Raw genomic sequence first — 24609 nt, 5'->3', positions numbered from 1 at the left:
AGCAACCTCCAGCTCTTGGGCTTAGGTGATTCTCTTGCCTCAGCCTCCCTAGTAGCTGGGACTACAGGTGCCCGCCACAACGCCCAGCTATTTTTTTGTTGCAGTTTGGCCAGGACCAGGTTTAAACCCCTAGTCTCATTATATGGGGCCGGCGCCCTAGTCACTGAGCCACAGGCGCCACCCCATAAACATCTTTTTAACAGCATTGTAATTTTCTATTATGTGGAAGTATTATAATTTAATTTACAATTTTCTAATTGTAAGTGTTTAAGTTGTTTCTAATTTTCCAGATTTCCATAATGGTAAGCACCATTATGCTCCTATTCCATTCCTTCTCCCCAAATTCTGGCCATTGAAATCTAGCCTAGGATACACTGTGTGGGGTTATGGAGCCAAAGGGTAACTGCATTTTGTAGCTCTTACTATATATCGCCACACTGATTTCAAAAGAGGTTACGCCACTGCCAACAGCATACACACTTCGCCAGGTTCTCACTGATGTTTGAGCACAGCACCTGCCTTCAACTCGTTTTAATTGGCATCGCTTTGATTACAATCAGGTTGACCGTTCCCCTACCTTTGCTTACTTGCTGTGTTTCCTCTTTCCTGGAAGAATCTGTGTGTTTGAACTTTGGTGCGCTGCTTTTTCAGTGCTTCTTAACAAGTTGTGTGAGCTCTCTTTATAAGAATGATTTTGAAGTTTTGACTATTAAGATCGAGGGCAAATCACTCTGACATTCTCTCCTACTTTGGATTTCATGGGACCCATCCTCTAGCTTCTCTCTGACGGGCCTTCTCAGCCCCCTTCTCCAGCTTCCCCTCCTCCACCCATCTGAAATCTTTGTTTTCTTGGGTTTCTGTATTTTGCCATTTCCCCTCCACTCCCTTTCTCTCCTCTCTTTGCTCCTGCTCTCAGATCTCATTTAGCCGGCAGCTTCATCCCTCACTGATCTCCAGGTCTTTACTTGTACCTCACTCTTCTTTCTAGCCCCAGATACCGTCCCGCCAACATCTCATACTCCACCTGCCCAAAGCTCAATTCTGCATTTCCCTCCACATTTGCTTCTCTTCCCATATTCCCTAACTTGGCTACCCAAATATTTGGGGGTAGGGGGTTGTTTTGCAAAGGGGCAAGAGGAAGGTACAGGCTAGCAGACTTGAAGAGGAAATAGGAGTCTCTCAGCCTTTAGCTGAGAAGTAGAGAAAGCCAGTTGTCAGAGAAGATGCCGCCTGTGACTCCGTTTCCTTGCCCACCTCTATAATAGAAATTATTCCAGGTCTAGCAATGGATGCTTGAAAACCAAAGTGGGTAGACACCCTCCTAGAGCAAATTCACTTTTGCTGGCTTCCTCCTCTGTCTCTTGAGCTCCTCTCCAGGAAGGGACTGCAAGGAATAAAGGAGTTAAGCCACAAGTCATCTAAACCTGCCACCAGCCACATGTGGCTATTGAGCACCTGAAACGTGGCTAGTCAGAATCGAAATGTGCTATGAGTGTAATAAGATATATACTGAATTTCAGACTTTGTATGACAAAAGAATGTAAAAGATGTCATTAATAATTTTCCATTTTGATTATATACACCATATTAGGTTATATAAATAAACAATTTAAATAAATTTTGCCTATTTATTTTTACTTTTTTTTTTGGTGTGGCTATTAGAAAAGCTACATATGTGGCTCCCATTCTGTTTCCTTCAGACAGTGCTGGTCTAGACCCTGCCTGCAGGTGGAACATGGGACTCTAGGCTGAGGAGATAGGACAGTCCATGGTGGATACTGGCAGATGAGGGCCAGCTTAAAGCTTCAACCCGATGTCTGCAGACAGACACCAAAGGATAGACTCTTGGTGACCAAACTCACCCAGGCAAAGCAAAGCAGTGCAACATTTCTTGGATAATGCCTTCAGTCTTTGACTTTATGAGGGCCTATGAGTTGGGCTTTAGCTCTCCTGAGCTTGTCCCTGTAGATGCCAGGTTCACCCAGAGCTTTGGATCTTCCTCACTTCAATAGTCCTTTGGGAGGTTCTCTATCACTCCACTAGAGTCAGGCCCTGAACCCCTTTCCAGAAGTCCAAAGGCATCCTTCTTTCTGTCTGGAGCCCAGTCTCCCCACCACTTGGGCTTAGGCTGGGAAGGAATAAAGATGGAGGTATGTTCAACTTGACTTTGGCCCTTGGGACACATTACCTGGGTTAAAGGCACATTTCATGTTTCATTTCTGATGACCTTCCTTCCTGCTATCTCATTGATAGGGGAAGAAGGGAAACGGGAAGGAGGAAGCAGGGGTGACAGGCATACTCCACTGGGCTGCTCTTCTCCTGTCTCATTCTGCCTTTCCTTTGCCCCACATGAGCCATAGGAGGGCACCAAGCTGTGCCCCCATTTGTCTGAGTCTACCCCTCCCTCTCCTGGCCTAGAGGACTCCACCTCTCCCAGGTCCTGGCTGGGATCCGAAGACTCCAGGCAAGTGGGGGAAGGGGAGCCACTCCTACTTTCCCAGAAGCTGCTCCTGCCTCTTCCTGTTTTGCTAAACTTCTGGCTCTGGCCCCAAGGAGGGAGGGGGAAGTCGCAAGCAGCTCCCGCCCCCCAAAGTTCAACCTTGTCCCCCTAGTCTTCTTAGCTAGTTATTTATAGCCCCCCAGGCCCTGTCTGAGGAGCTGGCTCACTCCACCCTCAAATGTCAGCAGCTGTGACCATTACCCCAGGGATGCAGCCAGATGTGCAGATCACGCCAGATATGCAGTGCCAGGATTTGGAAGAGGGGCCAGGCCCATTTCTGCAGTCCCATATAGCATCCTCTGCAGCCTAGTCCAGGCTCCACTCCCAGACACCTTCGGGGTATTCTAGGTCAGGGAAGGTTGCACCTATTTTACCGTTCCTGTATCCTGGGCAAGCCACCCTGTATGCCCTAGAAAGCTCAGTTTGGGTTATAGACCGATTGGATTCATTTGCATAAAGTAGGTCAGAGCTCATTTCGAGACTGTAATTTGTAGGGGAAAACAGGCTTGGAGAGACAGAGGAGACAGGATGCTGTCTTTCTTCTATTACTAATGTTGGCATCGGAGCTCTGTACCTAACAGAGCCCAGTGTGCGTCAGGCACTGTTCTGAGCACTTCATGTCCCAATCTCATCAGTCCTAGTAGCAACCCTAATATGGCAAGAGCGTCACACCCTCTCCAGATGAGGAAACCAAGTCTCCTGGAAGTTAAATAGCAGGCCTAGGATTGCGTGGGGGCAGGGAGCAACAAACCCCACCCCAAGGAGCCTGATCCACTTGCTCTTAGCCACAATACACCACCACCTCTCTTTGTCCCTTCCTTCACAGGTTTCTACATGATCACTTGAAAGCTCAGGGTAAAGCCCTGAAGCCCAGGCCTCTAGGCTGCCCAAGGGAAAGAGTGTTGTCTACACATCTCTCTCTGCCCTTCTGCCCCCAGCTACTCAGGCAAAGCTCATGTGAGGGATCTGATCGGTTAGAGACTTCTAGAATCACTGTTCCAGTCTTATTCCAGTAGCCAGCACATAGGCGTCCAGTAAAGGGAGAACCACTCTCCCATCCCATAGTGGCCTGATGATCTGTGGTGTCCCTTTCAACCTGGAACTCTGGTGACTTTTTTTTTTCTTTTGTACATATTCTTTTTTTTTTCCTTTTATTAAGTCATATACACATATATCATGAATACATTTATGCATTTGTAGGGTACAATGTGTTGATTTTTTATATACTTTGGAGTACTTATATCAAACTAATCAACATAGCTTTCACCTCATTTACTTAATTATTATTATTATTTTTTTTTTTTTGAGACGGAGCCTCAAGCTGTCCCCCTGGGTAGAGTGCCATGGCATCACGCTCACAGCAACCTCCAACTCCTGGGCTCAAGCGCGTCTCCTGCCTCAGCCTCCCAAGTAGCTGGGACTACAGGCGCCCGCCACATGGCCTGGCCATTTTTTGGTTGCAGCCATCATTGTTGTTTGACGGGCCCGGGCTGGGGATTCAAACCTGCTACCTTAGGTGTATGTGGCTGGGGCCTTAGCCGCTTGAGCCACAGGCGCCAAGCCCACTTAATTATTGTGTTAAGACATTTATGGTCTATTCTTGATAGATGTGACTTGTAACCTTGCAATATGCACCATAGCTGTGGTCCCCCTGTTTACCCTCCCTCTATCAAACCTTCCCCCTCCCCTCGCATCCTCCTCCACTTCTCTCCTTCATCCTGGGATATAGTTGTGATCTATCTTTCAAAAGAAAGTGTGGGTAATTATAAATTGGTTTCATAAAAGTACTGAGTACCTTGGATACTTTTTCTTCCATTCTTGAGATACTTTATTAAGAAGAATATGTTCCAGCTCCATCCATGTAAGCATAAAGGAGGTAAAGTCTCCATCTTTTTTAAGGCTGCATAGTACCCCATGGTATACATATACCACAATTTATTAATCCATTCATGGTTTGATGGGCACTTGGGCTTCTTCCATAACTTGGCAATTATGAATTGAGCTGCAATGAACAATCTGATGCAAATATCTTTGTTGTGAAGTGATTTTTGGTCTTTTGGATATACACCTAGTAGAGGAATTGCAGGATCAAACGGAGGTCTGCTTTTAGATCCCTGAGTATTCTCCAATGAACTCCAGTGACTTTGAACCCACCATCTCCCACCAACACACCATGTGTTGTTCGAATTCCTCAGCTGACAGTTTTCTTTGGTGCAAGTTCTTTTCTTAGACTGTATCCTGTTCCTGGGACATAATGGATTTCTCAATTTATAGGAACTGTGACTTATGGTGCCTCTGTGCCTGAGAGCCTGGCACAGTGCCTGGCACAGAATGGATGCTCAATAAATGGGAGTTGTAGGGGCAGTGCCTGTGGCTCAAAGGAGTAGGGTGCTGGCTCCATATGCCAGAGGTGGTGGGTTCAAACCCAGCCCTGGCGAAAAACTGCAAATAAAATAAAATAAATGGGAGTTGATGAAAAGGAGTATGGTGGTGATCGTGTGTGGGTGGGCAATGTTAAGGTCTTAGCAAGGACAGCCTTGGTGGCCATCAGTTTAGCCACCCCCAGACTCATTTCACCTTTAGCTCATTGCTCTCCTTCCTGCCTCCAGTCCCCTGATACATAGGTGCAAAATCCAAACCCACCCTAGAAGACACTCCCAGGGGAAGAGAGGTGAGTGTCCGTAGGCTAGGATATTCTTTTTTTTTTTTTCTTTTTGAGACCGAGTCTTAAGTTGTCAGTCCTGGGTAGAGCACCATGCTGTCAACAGCTCACAGCAATCTCAAACTCTTGGGCTTAAGAGATTCTCTTGCCTCAGCCTCCCAAGTAGCAAGGACTACAGGCGCCCACCACAATGGCCAGCTATTTTTGTTGTTGTTGTTGCAGTTGTCATTGTTGTTTTAGCTGGCCCAGGCTGGGTTCAAACCCGCCAGCCTTGGTGTATGTGGCCGGCGCCCTACCCACTGAGTTACGGGCACGGCCCAGGCTAGAACATTCTTAATAGTCCCTCCTGGAGAGTCAGAGACCAGAGGTACACACCTCCAAATAGGAGATATTGAGAGTTGTAGCCAAGTGGGATTGCGCTCTCCAGCCAACGCAGTTGCTGGGAGGACAGGGGGTGTGCTGGGGAATACAGCAGGTGGACCACAGCATCCCTGCTGGGTCCCACTGGAGCAAGTAATCGTGAGCTGGCTGCAGAAAGGCATTTTGCAGCTCAGATGAATTTCTTCTTGCTCACAATTAGCATGTGGCCCAGTGGCTGCCTCCCTGACCATAATCTCTGCTGGCACAGGCATCTCTGGGTCGGGCAGCACAGTTTACGGAAGGGGCACTGACCTAGAAGCCAGGAGGCCCAAGCTCTCAGCTTGCCCCAGCCCTGATTAACCATGTCATCTCTGGCAAGTGACTTCTCCCTGTGTTCCGTAAGGGGAGCTATTTTGGTCAGATCAGGGAGTCCCAAACCTAATCACAACTTAGAATTAATTACCTTTAGTATGGCAGATTCCTGAGTCTAATTGGGTCTGTGATGGAGATCAGAAATCTGTTTATCATGGGTTCTTTTGGGTGATCTTGATATAGTGTCAGATCTGGGACCAGATAATCTTATAAAAACACTTGCAGCTCTTGGGAGCAAAGATTCTAGTAAATGGTATGGCCACATCATGAGGTTTGCTGCCGTGGGGGTTTATCAGAGGACAGGGGGAGGGAAGTTTATTGTTAATATTATTATTATTTTGCTGCTGGCATTATTGTTACAGAAGGATTTGATGGTGGCCCTGTCTACTTCTGTCAGGAACCGGGCTCTGGCCTAAGAGAGGCCAGGGAGTGGGGATAGAAGGGTGGGTAGGCCCTCTTAGTTAGGGGGCCTTGCTTTCCCCCTCTCCTGGGTGGGGTTTGGCTGGACAGGCTTTGGCACTGACCTCTGGGGCTGAGAGGTCTCTCCCCACCCGTGCTCCTCCCCCACCTTCCCGTCTTTGCTCTTAACCCTGGGACAGCTCCTTCTGCTCTTCCTTCCCTGACTTCCTCCCCAGGCTCTCTCCCATCCTGCCAACCTCATTCCTGAGCCTGGCTAATCTGTTTGCCACCCTCTGCCTGCCTGCCTCGCCCTTGCACATGCCACTCTCCCTACCTGGAATGTCACCCCCACCCTGCTCCCCACACCGCTTCACATTTCTGGGCTCTTTAAAGCCCAGCTCAACGCTCACCAGCTCCGTTCAGGCCGGGCTCTGCCCTGATCTGCTTAGCTCTTTCCTCTCAGCAACATGTTCATTTATACTTAGAATAGCAGAATCAGAAAACTGCTTTTGCCTCAGGAAAATAAGTAGAGATTATCTCATCCAGCCCCCTCATTTGATAATAAGAGAAAACTGAGGCCCAGAGAGTTTGTAACTTGGCTAGGGTCACACAGATAGATTGTTGAAATAGTTGGCTTTGTAAAAGGCTTTCAAGTATTTTACGTGTTTGTTTAATCAACACATCATGATCAATATGAGGGCAGGGGCTGTATTTTCGTCTTTAGTGTTCTTTATCTCCACATTCTGGGGTTCTGGGGGGATGCACGTGTATTGTATATTCAGGGGCTAGAGTAAGCAATTGGGCATTGTTTATGCTATGAGGACAATAATTCTAAAAATCAACAGTGGTAGTAGCAACTTTGGCATATGTTATTCATCTGATCTCAGACCAGCCCTCCGAGGAAGGTATCCAAAATATTGTTATTTACAGAGCAAGAAACTGAGACTTAGAAAGGTGTTACCCAGGAAGTTAATGGCAGAACTGGGCCTAGAACTCACATTCCCTGATTCCCAGCCCCAGGCCCTGAGATCCAAGATGCTTCTCTTCCAGCTCCCTCTCTATGCTGCTGGCTGGGGACCTGGAGTAGTCAAGTGGGTGACCTTTGCCATCTTTCCACCTTCTTTGTCTTGGGGTTGAGGAGACCCTGTCTTTGGCTTCCTGCCCCTCCTTATCCTGTCCCAGTGCTTTCTCCTTGTGTCCCCCCACCACAGGGCTGGCACAAAGACACAGACACATATACTCAGAACTGCAGGTGTCTAGGGCAACAGACCACAGGGGAAACCACATCACCTGCTGACTCTGTAGGGAGGTGGGGGGATGGGGGAAAGACTTGCTTAGTTTTCTCCACCTGGTCCAATCCCCTCCCAACCTGATCTGTCAAGACTTGTAGCCATGCTGTAGCTTCTTCATTTACGCACTCAAGTCTGGCCCAGAAAGATGTGGTACCTTTTGTCTCAGACTCTAAAATCCTAACTGGGGATCTGCCTGCCTATAGCCAAAACCCTCTCTCCCCAACCCTACCCAGAACACTTATACAGCTCCTCTGATCCTGTCTGTGCAATGCAACAGAGAAAGGTGGGAAACAATGAGAGGCTGCATGGTCGGGGTCAATGAGGCAGGAAACCTGGCATTTGGAATCACCTGCACAGATCTGCTAGGACCTCAAGTAACAAGGCTACACTGGAGCAGGAGACACCAGCAATAGCCTCTCCATTGTTTTTGACCTGCAAGGAGAAATTGCACAGGCTCTCAGTCAGACTCACTTGGGATTATGTCACTTACTGGCTCTGTCTTTCTGAGCTTTAATTTGCTCACTAAAACAATGCGGATAATAATGAGATGTAAGTCAAAGGGCCTTGAACAGCATGTGATATGTAGGAGCTGTTCAATAAATCCTTCCTTCCTTCCTTTCTTCCTTCCTTGCACTTCTTATATCTGGTTCCATGAAACCCTTTATTTAAAGTTGGAGACCTAAACTCTTCTATTCGTCCAAAACTCTATGAATTGGCATTTAACCTCAGACCCAGGAACTGGAACATAAGACAAACCTTAACCCAACCCAATGACATGGCTGTCTATTGAGATTTCACTGAGGCCTTGGAGAAGGAATACTTTTTGGTTCACTTCATGGGGAGTATGTAACAATATGTGCAGATACAGGGATGAATTGTGGCTGTGGCCCCATATCTGGAAGGTTGGAACAGAAGGGATCTCAGTGCTCTGAGGTTTAGACTAGAGAAGCGTGTGGAGCTTTAAATCCTGGCAAAAAGTAGGGTACCAAATAATATTTCTTGAGTGAATGAATGGCCCTGGCACTTACTAGTTGTGCAACTTTGGTCAGGGCTAACTTTTATGGGTCATACTTTACTCACGAGCATAACAAAGATTATTGTTAAGAATAAATGATCTAATGTTTGTAAAGGGATAGCAAGGACTGCTACCCAGTAAACAGTTGGTAAACAGTAGCTAACTACAGAAAGGAGAGAAGGAGAGAGAGAAGGTCAAGTAGGCCCACAGCCCCAAAGGGAAGCAGAAGGGGGTGCCTTCAGGCTTTGTGCTGTCTGGAGACTCCAGGGAAGACTCAGAAAGCCAAAGCAGCTCCTCTGGGGTCAGTCTCCTCTGTTAGGTGTTCAGCTGAGCAGGCTGTGAGAAGCCTGGACTCAAGAGCCTTAAAAAAAAAAAAGCTTCCCATGGTAACAAGGCTAGAGGAGAGGGAGGTAGCCTGCATTTTTCTGTCTCATGTCTCTAAGGGTTCTTGGAGGCTGTCTAATGCATCCTGGCAAGGGACAGGTGACTTAGAAAATGGCTTAGAACTTTGTTTGGGGCAGGGGCTGGAGGAATGGGAAGGGAAGGCAAGGGAAGAAGGGACACATCCAGCTTTCCCAACGCAGGTCACGCATGTTATCTTTCTATGTTTTGGAGGCAGTGAGTGCTGGTGTGTGTAGAAAGCCACATGCTAGGCACTGTAGGGATAGACAGGCAGGGAGATACCCTTTGTTCAAATCACTCAGAACTCAGTGATCAGGTTAAAAAGAGAAAGAAGACTCATAAATACATGCATGATGCATACGGTAGAAAGAGGCAAACAAGGGCCTGACTTTAGCACAGCAATAGCCACAGGAGAGCTAGAAGAGCATATATATGTGGGGCATTGGGGGGCTAGGGGAAAGGCTGGGGGTCTGCAGTAACCAAGGGTTATTCTGGAGGCTGTGTCCAAGGAGGGCATGGAATGAGGGTGACCTGATTTGGAAATGAAGGCTGGGGTGACATACCTGAGGGGAAGAACATGGGTCTTGCTGTATCAGCATAGGTAGTTATGGGGTGAAGGAGAGTACTAGCGGTGTCTAGCTGGAGGATGGTCCTTGAAGGTCATGAACACCTATCCCAATTCAACAAATAACACACAACAAATTTGAATTCTGTGCAAGATACTACAAGATATGAATGCATGACTAAGACAGTTGTTGTGTTTGGGGACATCCCATCCTCAATGCTCTTGGGGAAGAAAGAAGAGAGTTGAAACAAGTAGACTAGGTGGGTGAAGGTCAATGTACAGAGAAAAACCAATGCAGTTCTGGCGTGGGATCCTTTAAGGGAAGGGAAGAGTCCCTCCCACTATGGAAATCAGGGAAACCTGCTGGAGAAGGTGGTTTATGTTGTGGCCTTGAGGATTGGAAAGATTTCAAGAGGAGAAAGGGACTGGAGTGGACATTCACTTTAGAGGGAACATCATGAGCCAAGGCGAGGGAGTGGGAAAGTACAAGGATATGACCGGGAGCAGGTAGCAGCCCTGAGCTATGCCCGAGGAAACCAGAAGTCTCAGGCCAGAAGTTCACACCCAGCATGGCCAAGCACTCCTAGGCAACTGTGAATTCCTGCTTCCTATCTGACATGACTCTCTCTCTGGGTTTGCCTCAATTTCTCCTTCTGAAGACTTTTGAAGTTCCTAGTATAGCAGAAGGTAGGATGGGGTCATAGGGAAGCTACTACTTGCCTTCTAATGGCCTGTCTCACACTACAGGAGAGCCCAGTTTTCCAGGTTGTGGACCTCTCCCCTTCCTAGGAGCAGCTGTGCTTCTGTCCCAGCAGATTGCTGGAGGCGGACACGGCCGATAGGCTAGGCCAGGAAGCACAATGGCAAGGTCCTCAGCCCCTGACCCCTTCATCTGACCTCTCTCCAGCTAAAAGGGGGGTGGGGGGGGGAGGCAGAGAGGGCTTCTGCGTTAAGCCGGCTGAGTTTATTAGCTGAGGGAGGGCTGGAGGCGGCTGCATTCCGACTCACAGACTGGAACATTTCTGTGATCCGCTGTAATGCACTGGGGGACACTGGGCACATTGCTGAAGTTTGACTCATAGGGACCGGGAGGGGGGAAGGAGGGGGGGTTGTGGAGGGAGAGGAATGGGAGGAAGAGAGGAAGAGGAGAGGAGGGAAGGAAATCCCTTGAGAAATTTCTTTAAAAAAAGAAAACTTTCAAAATCCACACCACCCCCACCCCGTTTTTCTTTTAATAGGAACAGGCTGGACCCTTCTGTTCCCCTCAGCAGGCATGGGGGGTGTGTGTGTGCCAGTGGGGGAGGGCTGGGCAGTGATTCAAATCAGATCCTGGAACTTTTCTGAGGCAAGTAGTGCTCGTGTGTGTTTGTGCGCGCGCGCGCGTGCCTGTGTGTATGTGTGTGTGGTTGGGGGGGTGTCTGTCTGGGATTCCTTGCATGGGAACTAGGACTCCATGCGTGTCCAGCTGTCCCTATGTGTGGCTGTCTGCTAGCGGGATGTACGTAGGTGTGGGCACCGGGGTCGTTCCCAAAGCCGCAGTGTGTCTGTGTCAGGGATCCTGGCCCTGTGTAAACATGGATGCATGCTCCTGTACGTAGTGTGTGCGAGACTACGTGCGCTCAGGTATCTGGGTTTCCGGGAATTGTGCGCGGGTCGGAGCGCCGCGCGGCGGCGGGGGCGCGGGGCCGCGGCCGGCGTTCCGGGTTGGGCGCAGCCTCCCGGGCCGCGCGCCGCGCCCCGTCGCGCCCCGGCCGCGCGCTGTGTCTGCGGCCCGCCTGTGCGCCGCGCGGTGCAGTCTGCCGGGGTGGTGTGTCCCAGGGCCGCGAGCGCCTGCCCCCTCCCTCCCCTCCCCCTTGGCCCGCTCTCAGACTCAGATAAAGCATTTCCTTCCATTGTCATCCTACCCGGCCGGCCGGGCTGCCAGGGCCCTCCCCCTCCCGGCCCCCTCCCTTCCTCTCGCCGTCTCACAGTCGCTCTGCAGCCTCCGGCGACTGGGGGGATGTGAGGCCGGCGCCCCAGCCCCCCGTCCCGCCATGAGCCCCCCGCTCTGAGGGCCCCGGCCCCTGGATGCACAGCCCCAGCGCCGGTGAGTACGGGGCGGACGCCCCCCGCCCCGCCCTGCGCGCAGCACCCAGCGCCGCCCGCACAGGCTCGGGCTCCGGCGCGGGCTCCAGCTCGGGCTCCGAACGGCCCCGCGGGCCGGGCCCGGCGCGTACCCCCCGACCGCATCCCGCCCCGCCAGGCTCAGCGGGGCTCCGGCTGGCTCTCGGCCGGAGCTGGTTCCGGGGCCGGAGGGCCCCGGCCTCCCGTGGGGCGTCCACATCCGCCCGCCTTGGGGCAGCGACAGGCCCGAGGGAGGCAGCTGGAGGCTCCGGTTGCCGGGGCGCGGGCCCGATGTTCCATCACCCCCACTGCTGGGGAGGACGAGCCGGGGTACCCGGAGCGAGGACGGCTGCAGTGGGCCGGAGATGGGGCGGTGCTCGGAGCGGAAGGTTTGGAAGTGCGAGGGCAAAGGGCAGGACCCACAGAGTTGGGGCCGGGCTTGTGGGGCTGGACATCAGCGCCCCCATCCCGTGGAGCCGGGCAAGGCCTTACTCAGATCCCTGGGCGGGCGAAAGCAGTCACCCCTGGAGGGGTCCCCAGCTGGGAGGTTTCTCTGAGCATCGCCCACCCACCCTTGCTCCCCAACAGGGTGAAGAGACACCTGTGCCCAAGTGAGCTGTGGAGGGTATTGCCGGCAGGGGCGCGGGGAAGGGGGGGCCGCAGACTCTGCGCACTGAGGGGAGGGGACAGGATGTGCACCCCTAGGCCTGGGGTCTGTTGGTGTTGGGGAGTGTGAGAGCAGGCGGCCAACATGGCAGCCGAGCTGGGTTCCCACGACCAAAATTTCTAGCCCTATGGGCTGGGAGACAACCCTCCGGGGCCTGCAGGCCACCCCGTGACCCCCATCTCCAACCCCCTCTCCAATTTCTTCCCCTTTGGGTCTCACTCCCCAGCCCTTGCTGCTCCCCATTCCTTGACTCTGCTGGCTGTCCTGCATACCTGAAAGCTCCCCCTGTGTCGGGACGTGTGCTGTCTTTGCTGCTAACTCTCCCTGCATACACCCTTATTCAACATCTGCCTGAGGCCCACCTCTAGCTGCCAGTTTCTAGGGTGAAAATGGGGCACCAGCCCTTAGCAGCCCTGCTACGAGCTCAAGATCTAGACTCACCAGCCAGTCTGTCTCCTTGGACTTGCACCTGGAGCCATGGGGACCTTCCTTAAGACCCTTGTCTAGCCCTTGGGCTAAAAGAAAGGAGACCGACTCAGGTCCCTCCCCTCTAATGGGTACTTTGGTGGCCCATTTCTCCCCAACAGGACCCCATAGGCCACTTAGGCTGCTGCTGAACATTCTTCCCTCCTCACACCAACCCTCTTATCCCTTTCCCAGGGTCCTTCAGCTCCTCATTGCTTAGTTTTTCCTTCTCACTGCCTGCTCTCTGCTCCCTCTACGTACCTTATCAGTAATTTTCTTCTCTGTAGTCACTTCTCTGGGAAACTGAGGCACAGAGCAGTTTGTTCACCCAGTGAACCCAAACTGGACCCAGGACCTGGACCCACTGGGACTGGTCCCCTGCATTTGGTCTGATGTTTCTCACTGCCTGGTGGGGCCAGGCTCAAAGTCAAGCTCAGAGCTGCCTTCTGTTCGGCTGCACCTGAGTGGTCCCAGGGCAGTATTTTCCTGAGGCCTCTGTGTCCTTTAGCTCAAGCCCATTGGGTATATGTCTCTCTGGCTACCAAGTCTTTAGCTAGGATCCAGGACAGAAAGTTGCATAATAAGCTGGTCACTCCATTTTGATACTCAAGCTTAGTTTCCCCATCAATAAAATGAGGAGAAAATTTCAAGCACACAGAGTGGGAGAGGTTGACTAGAGATGAATCAATCAGTGTACTGTGCGGGTGCGACTATTTTCCTCCCTGCTTCCCTCTGGGATAGTGAACCTCACATTTAGTTCTTGGTGGCTTCTGGGCATCAGAGTTTATATCAATTCTGATATAAATCCCTTGGGCAAGTGAGAAGCTCAAGTGTGCTGGGGGTGGGGACCCTCTTGTGGCTGTGGACATGCTTGCCCAAGGACTTGGAAAACAGAAGCCTGTGTTACCCCTACCTCCTCCTTGTCTTCTTCCTCCTGGCCTTTCATTACGAGCTGGTAACTTTGAAGTTGGCAGGGGCCTGAGTGAAGATGAGCTAATAACGCAAGGCCTGGGGTCACCCAGCCAGGGACTGGCAGGCAGTGCAGGGTCTGAATCTGGCTTTCCTGAGTCTGCCAGTGCCCATTCTCCCAGCCTTCCCCCACACCCTGGCCCTTCCCGGCCAGACTGGGGTCTGGGGCCTCCAATGGGGCATGGGGTATTACTGGAAGCAGGGCCAAAGAAAGGCCTGGGGCTGGGGGGAGGGCATCTGTCTTCCCCGAGGACTGGACTGTGCATTTGTGTGTGTTGGATTTGTTCCCTAGATGGGGCACTTCCTCTGGGGCAGGAAGCTTTGATTTCCTGTGGAGTAGGGGGTGTTGGTAGGGATTAGGAGTTGGGGGGTTCAGCTCTGGGCCATCCCTGATATTGTTTGGAATCACAGAGGGTCAGAGTTTCTACTTATGGCTGCTTCCCCCAGCCCTGGGGAGGCAGGAAGGAGAGCCTTGGTGAGGAGGCCCAGGTTAAGGCTAGAGGAGGCTCTGAGGGAGTGAGATGGGGGGTGGGCAACACAGCAGGAAGCCTGGTCAGCAGGTGACCCTGCCGGGTATTGTGTTTCCTTGTAATATTTCCCCCTGTTTCTGTGGTAACCTTCCCTGGGGGCCCCAGGCCTCAGGACTACAGGAAGGTGCCCCCAGACAGCCCTTTCCTTAGGGAACTGAGTGAGTATTAGGAGGAGTCCCCAGATCTAGCCACCTCCTTAGCTCTTTTGGCTCCAGAGGACCAGGGCCTGGGAACATAGGCAAGTGGCCTGAGTGAGAACACTGACTTGGGGGCTGGGTGGGGCCCTTTGTCTTCTCTTGGTGGGAAGGGGAAGAGAGGGGGGTGCTGGGCTTGGGTTGCTGGCCTCAGCCTCTGCCTCCCCTCAGCCCATCTCTCTACTGTCCTTCTCCAGCAGCCAGCCCCTTACAAGGGGGGAGGTGGACAGCATGCTGCCTCGAGCAAGGGTAGGGGTGGGGGTGGCAGAGGCGGAGAGATGTTTTCATCTGCAGAGCATAGCTCCTTTGTCCTGGACCAGTTCCCAGAGGCAAAATAAATTCAGGGTAGTATCTGTTTAGTGTGGGTCAGCATGTGATGTGTATGAGCTGCACACTGGGTGTGTGGTAGGAAGCAGTGCTTGTGTCCTCAGTCTGTATACGTTGATGTGGTGGTTCCTTGGCAGTTTGTGATCCATTGGGTGGCTCTGTATTGGGTGTCTGGGGAGGATGCATCACCTGTTCACTTGTGGTCCAGTGTGGGACATATGGAATACATGGACATGTTTTGGGGGGATGTGCAGGAGTGGCTTTTTAATAGAAGTCTAGATGTTCACTTATAAAATGCTATTTCATCTGTGGTCCTCAAATGCCAATTCCTGGACCATTTGCTTCAGAGTCAACTGTCTAAAAATAAAGATCTAGCCAGGTGCCGTGGCTCACACCTATAATCCTAGCACTCTGGGAGGCTAAGGCAGGAGGATCCCTTGAGCTCAGGAGTTTGATACCAGCCTGAACAAGAGCAAGAACATTGGCACCGGTAGTTCCATCTACTTGGGAGGCTAAGGCAAGAAGATTGCTTGAGCCCAGAAGTTTGAGGTTGCTGTGAGCTATATGATGCCATGGCACTCTAGCCTGGGCAATGGAGTAAGAGTCTGTCTCAAAAAAAAAAAAAAATTAATTTAAAAGTAAATAAATAAAAATAAAAATCCTCAGGCCCCATTCCAGACCAAATTAGTCAGAACCTACGAGAGTTGGGTATGGGAATCTGGATTTTGACAAGTGCTTCAGGTGATTCTGGTGTGGAGCTGTGTTTGAGAACCACAGATCTGGGCCAAACTCTTCATTTTTCTTTTGAGAAGACATGTCATTTGTCCAATGTTCCAGGGCTATTAAGAGGAAGAACCAAGATAAAACTCAAAGCTTCTTATAATTGTCCAGGACTTAGTGCTCATACACAACTCTGTGTGTGTGCATGCCAGGCCCATTTGTGTGTGTGCACACACACTGTGTAATGGAGTGGGCCAGATAGGGCTGGTGCAGGTGCCACCTCTGCCTGGGGCTGGTCTTTCCCCTGGGGTCCTAGCTTTCCCCACCTTGCTGTTCCTGTTACATCCTGCTGCAGCTTCCTTGGGGAAATCCTGGAACTATTGAATGTCAACCCTAAAGGTCAACATGGGCAACCAGGGAGCCCCATTTTCTGAGCCAGTCATTCAGCAATTCATCCATACATTGGATCCTTGCTGAGCCTTGTGATATGCTAGGCACTGGGTGCAGAGGCAGTGAACACATAGGTACAACATCTGACCTCAGGGAACTTCCACTCTAGTGGAAAAGACAAACAGAACAAATAAGTGGGTAGAGGAATGCATCTACATGAGTAGTTACACACTGTGATAAGCCCCAAGAAGGAAATGAACGCTGTATAGCCATAGAGAATAACAAGGTGACACTTCCTTAGATAGGGTGGCCAGGGGAGGCCTGCCTCAGCAGGTGACAGCGATGCCTTCTCTTATCTCTCCATAGTAGGAGTGAGCCCTCAGAGCCTTTAGGGTTATGCTTGGGAACTACCTAGGTCCAGGTCGTGGGCCTGGACTGAGCTGTACTCTTCAAGTAGCCCTTAAAGATTGGCAGAGGGGAAGAGAAGAACAGGGAACAGCACAGGGCGAGACTGAGGCTGCTCCGTTTTGAGGGGAACAGCCATTTTCCTTCATGGGGCTGAGTCCAGGGCCTGTGGCCATATTGAATGTGGAACCCTGAAGCACTACCCTGCTCCTGGCTCTCCTGCCTCACCTTCCTCCTACCTCCTTCCCTTCCTCCCCATGTCCCCACTCACAGAACTGCTGTGCCAGATCCCTCCTCTCTGGGTGAGCCTGCCTGCCTGCCTCTGTGGCCACTGGAATTTATCATCACTGAGGAGAGAGGGGGTCACATCTTAGAGAGGTCCCTGGGAAAGAGGACAGAGCCAGAAAGAAGAGCCAGGGGCTGGGAGAGGTCAGGGCCCAAGAGAGGGCTGAGTCTGCAGCCTGAGGATGCAGGACAGGAGAGAGATGTGAGGAAGACCTGAGTCCAAACTGCCCTTTGCCTGGGTTCTCCTGGGCCCTGGATATCTGCTGCCCAAACTTGGTGAGACTGACAGCAGAGGGGCACATGGTCTGGTTCAAGCCACCAGTTCTACATCCGCTAGAAGGACATGCTCCCTCCGGTCCACCTGCAGCCCTGCCCCTTCACCCTTCCCTCTGGAGGTTCACTTTCACATCAGCAACTAGGCCAGCAGCCTTCCAACCCTCTCACCTCCAGCCTCTTCTCAAGTAAGGTTTCCCCTGGGAGCTTCAGGATGTCAGAGGGTGTGGCCAGGCTCTTTCCAGAGTTTTAGAGGAGCCCTCAAAAAAGAGAGAAGCCAGTCTGCTCTCCTCTCCCTACACACTGCCAGCACTGTCCTTCCACCCAGGGTTGCTCTTCCCCTGGGTGCCCAGACCTTCCCTGCCCTAGCTCCACAGCCCAACAGCAGGATGGGGAGGGGACTTTTCCTAATGATGAGAGCCCTGGCTAAACTCACCGTCCCCACCCTGTCTCCACACCACTTCCTTTTTCCTCCATGTTGCCTGCAGGGATTGGAGACCCTGGTGGTCGGAAGCCTAGCCTTCGGCCTTTAGAGGGAGCCTCACGCCCTGGGGACAATGTGGGGAATCCCATCCCCCTTTATTTAGTTCAGCTTCCTCCCTGTAGATCCCGTTCTAAGGACCCTCTCCTGGCATCTGCTGCCCAAACTGGGTGAGACTGAGACCAGAGGCAAGTGGGTCTGGTTCAAGGTACAGGCTCCTCTGGTGTCCCCCAAGCCCCAGGATGGCAGGGAGAAGTGGGGCAGGCTAGGAGTTACAGGTTCGGAAAGAGCCCAGGGTGGGGGAATTCGGCGACTGGGCTGTAACCGTCTTGTTTTGCTTGCCCCACAAACCTGCACGTCCGGGCATCCGCTGGGCCCAGGTTCAGGTTGTAGAACTGCTCTCAGAATGACAGGCTGGTGGCACCCGGCTGGGGCAGGGGGTGGCGGGGTGGCGAGGGAGAGGGGGGAGCCCCAGGCAAGGGGGAGCAGGAGGGTTAAAAATAGCAGCAGCCTTGTTTCGGTTAGCAAATGTGGAGGCGGGGAGCTGGAGGCGGGGCGGGCAGCGGGCAATGTTTGCCCACAGCAGGGCTGCGCTTCCCCTGGGTCTCAGGAGTGAGTCATGGCAGACGCTGAGGAGGTGCTGGCGCTGCACCTCCACTCCCGCAGGCCAGGCGAGGGGCTGAACGCAGGCTTCATCCTTTCGCTTCCAGCCCAAAGAGCTTCTAACTGTCTCCTCTAGGCCATCAGGACTGTCCTGAGAGTGGACCAGGGGGATTTCGTGATGTGGGGGAAAATGTGTGCCACTCTGAGGCCACAGGCCTCAGTTTGAATCCCAGCCACATGGCTGTGGGTGGGACCTTGTGCAAGGATGTCAAGGGCTCCTAAGACTTGATTTCCTAGTTTCAAGTAGGGATTTTCTCATATGTGTATGTAAACACTTGGAGTTTAAAGCACCCTACAGATGTTAATTATCACTAGAGACCCTCTGTCCCCTTTGCAAAGCCTGGTAGGAGGCCCTTCCTGTAAGGACATGGAGTGAGGATTGGATCGACCTTGACAGAATCTCTATTCCTCCTGTAGACATCTAAGCATGGCACGGGGTACATTGCTCTCTGCGTCTCAGTTTCTTCACCTGTAATGTAAAAATAATTACAATTTCAACCTCATGGAGTTGCTATAAAGATGAAAGGAGATGGTGCAAATAAAGTTACCTCCGTATCTGGTATGAAGTCAGTGTACACTGAATACTCATCATTATTATTAATGTTATTGGTCATATTTTTGAAGGTCAGGGATAGGGAATGTTAAAGACATGAAGAACAGAAACTGGGCCCAGCCCCAGTTCACACAAAAAACCAGGCCAAATTCCCTGTTCCAGATTCCTCCACCCATAAGGGGCTGGAACAGAGGGAGTCTATAGCCAGAAGTCACAGGGTGGACCCCTACTTCTCCCCATCACTCCACCTCCCCCAGCCTCACCCAGTGAGGCAGAATGAGGAGGGACCCCAAGGCCTCACAGCCAGCTGGCCCCATGGAGGGGCCACCATGCCAGCATGGGGAGGGTCTGGGACAGGGTGTCAAGTACCTCGCCAGCATCTGCTGGAGTGACCTTTATTTTAGCCCCTCCCTGGCAGCTCTTAAGAGGAACAAGAGGCAAAGGAGGGGTGGGCAGGTCAGTGATGTCAGCAGTGAGTATTCCCAGCACAGCGGCCCTGGAAGAGGCCTGAGGCATTTCTTTCAGGAAATGATGATTATTCAGCCAACAGGCATTCATTATTAAGTCCTTACTTTGTGCCCAGCCCTGTGTTGGGCCCTTGGAGAGATTCAGGAGAGGCAGAAGACACAGGGTTGTAGATAACACGGAACCTCAGAGGGCATATGGTCCAAGAATACATGGAGATGATGAAAGCCCCATGGCCTAGTTCTTATGGAACTTGGAGTTGTATCTGGACTTTGCTGCCTGTGTGCGCATGTGTACACATGTATATTGCTTTATTATTGCAGAGGCAGTTCATGTGCATTGTAGATAATCAGACAATACAGACCAGCAAAAACTAAAAAATATCACACACACTCTTCAGAGATCACTGCTGTAGGCCCTCTGCACGTCTTTCCGTTTCCTTATATGTCCTTACATGTTACAGTTTTTACTAAGATGAGATCACAGTGCATATATTGTTTTTTCAGTCAGTGATCTTTACCTTCCATTACAGTAAATTTTTATCTTAATCAAATTCACAGTTGGCCAGAAATTATCCCTACAGGTGGTTTGTCCATATTGGTGTACAGGACCATGTGTCTGCTGAGTTCACTGAAGGCTGTATAAGCAACCGGCTGGATTTGTGATTGAGCAGAATCCCTGTTGACCAAGTCTCAAGAGCAGCCCTGGCTGCAAGAGGAAGCCAGGTCACCTGGAGACTCTGCCCAGTAGACTTCTGCCATCTTCCAAAGTAACAGGCAAAAGGAGGATGCTGGGGCGACTGGGATGAACCTCTGGGGTCATTAATATTAATGTGGCATCTTTGTTAATTCCTCTGTTCACAGCTTGTTGCTGTTCACATGGAGATGCCCCCATTTACTTGGTTCTTACTGAACTGCCCTCCCATCCCACCCCAAGGCCAGGGTGTCTGCAGTGACCTCTGCCTTCCCCTACAATAGGTCAGGGGTGCCAGTGGCCACTTGGTTGTGGTCCTAGTCCTCAGGAGGCCACCCTAAAGGTGGGTGCTCCCTTCTGTACTAGTGGGTGCCTCCAGCCCTTCCATCTGCCCAAGGACTGCTGGTGTATGAGGCCAGGGGTGGGGGTGGGTGGGGAGGGAGAAAAGGGAGAGATACATATACTATCTCCTCCCAAGGGCATTCACTCCTGCCAGGGTGACTTGCTCTGATTAGGCAACCGGCATTTCATACAGGGCTTGACAGTTTCCAGAGCGCTCATGTGGTGTTTGATTCTCCATGGCAGTCCTGGGAGGTTTGCTTGTTCAGTGAAATCCTGCTGAGGTTTATAAGAAATAAATAAAATGGTAAAATGTACATTTAAAAAGCTGGGAAAATGGAAGATGAAAAAGGGAGGGAAGGGAGCATGGGGGCCTCCTGGAGACAAAGACATGTGAGGGACACAAAGCAGAGATTATTATCTCTGGGTTTGTTTTTGTTTTGAGACAGCGTCTTTCTCTGTCCCCAGTCTAGAGTGCAGCAGCAGCATCATAGGATGCTGCACCCTGAAACTCCTGATCTCAAGCGATCCTCCTGCCTTAGCCTCCTGAGTAGCTGGGACTATAGGCATGTTTCACCATACTTGGCTAATTTTTAAATTTTTTTTGTAGAGATAGGGGTCTTGCTATGTTGCCCAGGCTGGTATTAAACTCCTGGCCTCAAGACATCCTCCTACCTCAGCCTTCCAAAGTGCTAAGATTACAAATGTGACCCACTGCCCAGCCCATATCTCTGTTTTGATTTTTGTTATTATTGATTTTAGGGATGGAGCACAGCACTTTGTGGGAATATGCAGATCCTAGGAGTCACACCACTGTGTCCTACCTCCCCTCAGTGGCCTCGCCTCCTTCTAGGACATGGGCTTAATATCTGTCCACACCAGTGCACTGATCCTGAGCTCAGGTCCCAAAGCCCTAGTGACTCACTACCGTCTGTGTGGCTTTGGGAAGTTCCTTAACCTCTCTGAGACTCAGTTTCCTCATTTGTAAAATGAAAATAACAAGGGTATCTACCTTATAGGATTGTTGTGAGGGCTAGGTGAGGTTAGTACTATTGAAATGCTTAACATGGTAATCAGCACACAGGAAGCATTTGCACGTGGTGGTGGATCATTATCAATATTATCAATTAATAATCAGAATAACAGAATTATTGTTGGTATTGTAACTCAGACATTTCCCTGGTGGTCTTGGGAGTGGGCTGTGGGCCTTGTGGGTGGCACAGGTGGGAGAAGCTGTGGAAGGCACCTCTGGTAGAACTGTCGGGCAAGCAGAAGTGGGGTATGCAGGGAGGCAGGGCCTGGCCAGGGCCCCGGGAGCTGGGAGTGACGAGGAGAGCAAGGGAATACATGTGAGACCTGAGAGGCAGCCCAGGGTGGAGATGTTGCTTTCTGGTACACTGACCCTGGAGTGAGGCTGGCTCAGACTAGCTGGTAAGAGGGAGCAGCCGGTCTAAATGAGGCTCCAGAGGGTAGGGAGGAAGGGGAGAGGTGAAGGCAGAAACTGACAGAACCTGAGCTCTTAGCCTCACGTTATAGACAGGCTTCCAATCTTGCTTGCGTAGGATGTTCTGCTTACAGTAGGAAAGACTGTCCTTAGACATCATGGTGAACTTCTTATCTCAGGGATTGGAGACATGGGAGGAGGGGAGTGAGGTGGAGGGTGGCACTTGTGTCTTTGAGGGCTTTCAGGACCTGAGAGTGCCTGGAGCTGTCTAGATGAGGGGAACCTGTCTGTTGAGGAATTCCTAAGTGGGCAGGGCAGTGCAGGGGCAGCCAGGCTCTAAGGAGAAGGCTGTAGGTGACAGGAAATGGATACAGGCTCGCCAGGCCCGCCACCCCCAGGAAGTAGCCATGCTCTCCCTTCCATAGTGGGTGTGCCGAGAAGACTGCGTGGTGGTGTGAGAGGCCCCGGCATGTGGGCAGGGCTGGAGGATCCCCAGTTTTCTTTGCCAACGGGCAGTAAGGATGCCCAACCCAGGAACCAACGGCCGCATGTAACTCGGAATGGCTCTGCACCCCTGCCTCAGTGTCCAGCCAGATCTCCATCCGTGAGAGGCTTTGGGGTAGAGTAGGGAGTAGGGGAGGGGTTCTGGAGTCGGGGACAAGGAACCAGGGAAGACACTTTCCCACCCAGGAGCTCAAGCTGCCGCTGCCATGGTTACATCTGCTTCCTGTTTGATTCATCTCAAACAGCCGAAGGGGGGGTGGCACTGGCTCTCGGCTAGGGCCACCGCTGTGTGGGGCTGTTTACAACAGCAGTGTGTGGGATTCCCAGAAAGAGACTCCAAACCGGACATCCTGCGGCTGCAAAATACCCAGGTGTCAAGAGCTAAAAATAGAAAACCCGGGCCCCAGCTACCCAGAGTGGCGGGACAGGAGCATGCTCACAGTGGAGGCTAAGGGCTGGCCCTGCAGCCCTCACATCCAGCCTCCTGCCTGAAGCCAGTAGCACTGCTCAGTCCCTGTACCCTAGACTGACAGGGGCCTAAGTCTGGCTAGACTGGCATCCTGGCTTGCTCACCTGCTGCCTGAGCCCCTGTCCTGATGGGTGGTAAGCCCTCTTAAGAAATGGCCCAGCTTGCTTTGGGAGGCTAATGACAAGGCTTCTGGTGGGCTCCTAGGGAAAGGACAGGGCAGGGCATCCAGAGCAGGGAACCTGGAGCTAATGCTCCTCTAAAACTTCACCCTGTGGCCAGCTCCATTTCCAACATCCTTTCTCAAATCACTGGTTGGTTTCTGTGATGTCAGCCACTCTAAGTGATTATTCAGTAAGGCCCTCATTGGTGCCCAAAGACGAACTAGTCAGCCTCTTCCTCACCTGCACAGCCTGGGGGTTGCTGCTGGCCCACGTGTCTGTGGGGCCATGTGATCTTTCGGTCTTCTCCTGTGCCCATCTAAGTCCTGCATTTGTCCTGTGCCAGCTGGCCTATGGCGAGAGGAAATGCTTCTGAAGGGGCCATGGTGGGTATTGGTTGAGAGCGTGAATTCTGGAGCCCATTTGCCTGGACTTGAGTCCTAGCTCAGCCACTCTGCATTGTGTGACCTCAGATAAGTTATTTTATACTGCTGGGCTTCAGGCTACTCATCTAACTAATGGGGATAGGAAAACAACTACCTCATATGTTTGTCACGTGGGGTGGCCAGGTTGGCAGTTGTAAGACATGTAGAACAACTCCTGGCACAGTAACATTCAGGTGGGAGAGGCTGAGGATAGGAGAAGGGGCAGTGTTGGGCATCTGGGAGAAGGGGCTCTGCAGCAGAGGGAAGGGGGGAGTTGGAACCAGACATTGAATTGCTGACACTAGAAGGGAGACTGCAGAGTAACTTCAGGAAACAAACAGTAGCCACTGCCATCTAGGTAGCACCTAGGTATGTGGGCCACTTCACACATAGCACTGCCAACGTCAGGTGACCTCATCCAACCAGGTCTCCTTATCTCCTGATTATAGGAGGGGCAGCCAGGCTTGCCCAGGTTATATTGTTTCTGGCTGTCCCTGCCAGTCACTGACAGGGTCGCATCTGACCAGTGTCTTCTGTGCATGGGACCCTCAATTCTCTCACAGTGTGTAGCCTGCCAGGCTTCATGTGGCAGGGGTTTCCAGCCCCCTGCTGGGTTCTGGATATATCTGAGCAAATAATGGGCAGTATTGAGAATTTTTGGAAGGGACACACAAGAAACAGAAAGGGCTGATTCTAGGGAAGTTCAAGGGAGTTTAGGATGAGTGAAAAAGTTTTTGTTTTATATTTTTCTAGGCTCCTTAAAATTTCTTTTTAGTATCAGCAAGTAGTGTATTTTTTTCAGTTTTTAAGACTATGGGCTGTATTTTAAATTCCTTAAAACTAAGAACCAAGTTTCATCCATATTTCCATCTTTTCAACCCCTAGATCAGTGACTTCCCATGGAGTTTGTTAGCACCTGCACTTGAGATTGACCTTTTGGGTTTCTGCTGCACTGCCTGGCCTGGCTAGACCACTGGCCTGCCGGGTGGCTATGACCTTGCCCTTCTCTCCGCTCTTTCCTCCTCCGCCAAGTGAGAGCCTTGGCCTGAATGATCTCTAGAGCCTGGAAGAGCTGCTCCTCTGTGCTCAGCCCTCACTCTGTGTCAGGGAGGCCTGGCAACCACAATGTTCTTTCTCCTGTTTGTTTATTCTTGGATCTTCCTGAAGCCATTTCACCCCTAGCTTTCATCCTCCCTGCCAGCCCTCATGCAGAGTCAAGCTTTGTCTGGCTTATATCAGAGAAAGAGAACCAGGGGCTGCAGCCTGGAGTATGGAGAAAGTCTGCCCGAAGTCAGGATTGTGGCCTCTGGCTGTGGCCAGCTCTATTGCTGCTGATGCCTGAGTCTTCTACTTTTTTTTCAACTAGTCAGGAGACCAGGGAGATGAGAACAGCCCCAATAAAGACATCTGAGGCATTGGGAGGGGACTTCTGGGTGGCAGTGCTCCTAGGGATGCCCTCTCTCTGAACAAAGGGCCTGACGCCCCTGGGACAGCAGGTAGTTGGCAAGGTTCAGTTTCTG

General features: G+C 51.6%; 1 protein-coding gene across 1 annotated transcript in view; it reads left to right on the top strand.

The window, feature by feature from the left end:
• The first annotated feature begins 11439 nt into the window (after positions 1-11439).
• HDAC7 (histone deacetylase 7) overlaps positions 11440-24609 on the top strand; it is a 35741-nt gene continuing 22571 nt past the window's right edge. Inside the window, exon 1 of the mRNA XM_003793567.3 lies at positions 11440-11653. Coding sequence (XP_003793615.1) covers positions 11635-11653 — 19 coding nt within the window. The 5' untranslated portion in view covers positions 11440-11634. The remainder of the gene's footprint in view (positions 11654-24609) is intronic.

Source organism: Otolemur garnettii, unplaced genomic scaffold (assembly GCF_000181295.1).
Source record: "Otolemur garnettii isolate 467f Iridium unplaced genomic scaffold, OtoGar3 scaffold00070, whole genome shotgun sequence".
NCBI classification, from domain to species: Eukaryota; Metazoa; Chordata; class Mammalia; order Primates; family Galagidae; genus Otolemur; species Otolemur garnettii.
This window is presented reverse-complemented; position numbering and strand designations above follow the sequence as displayed.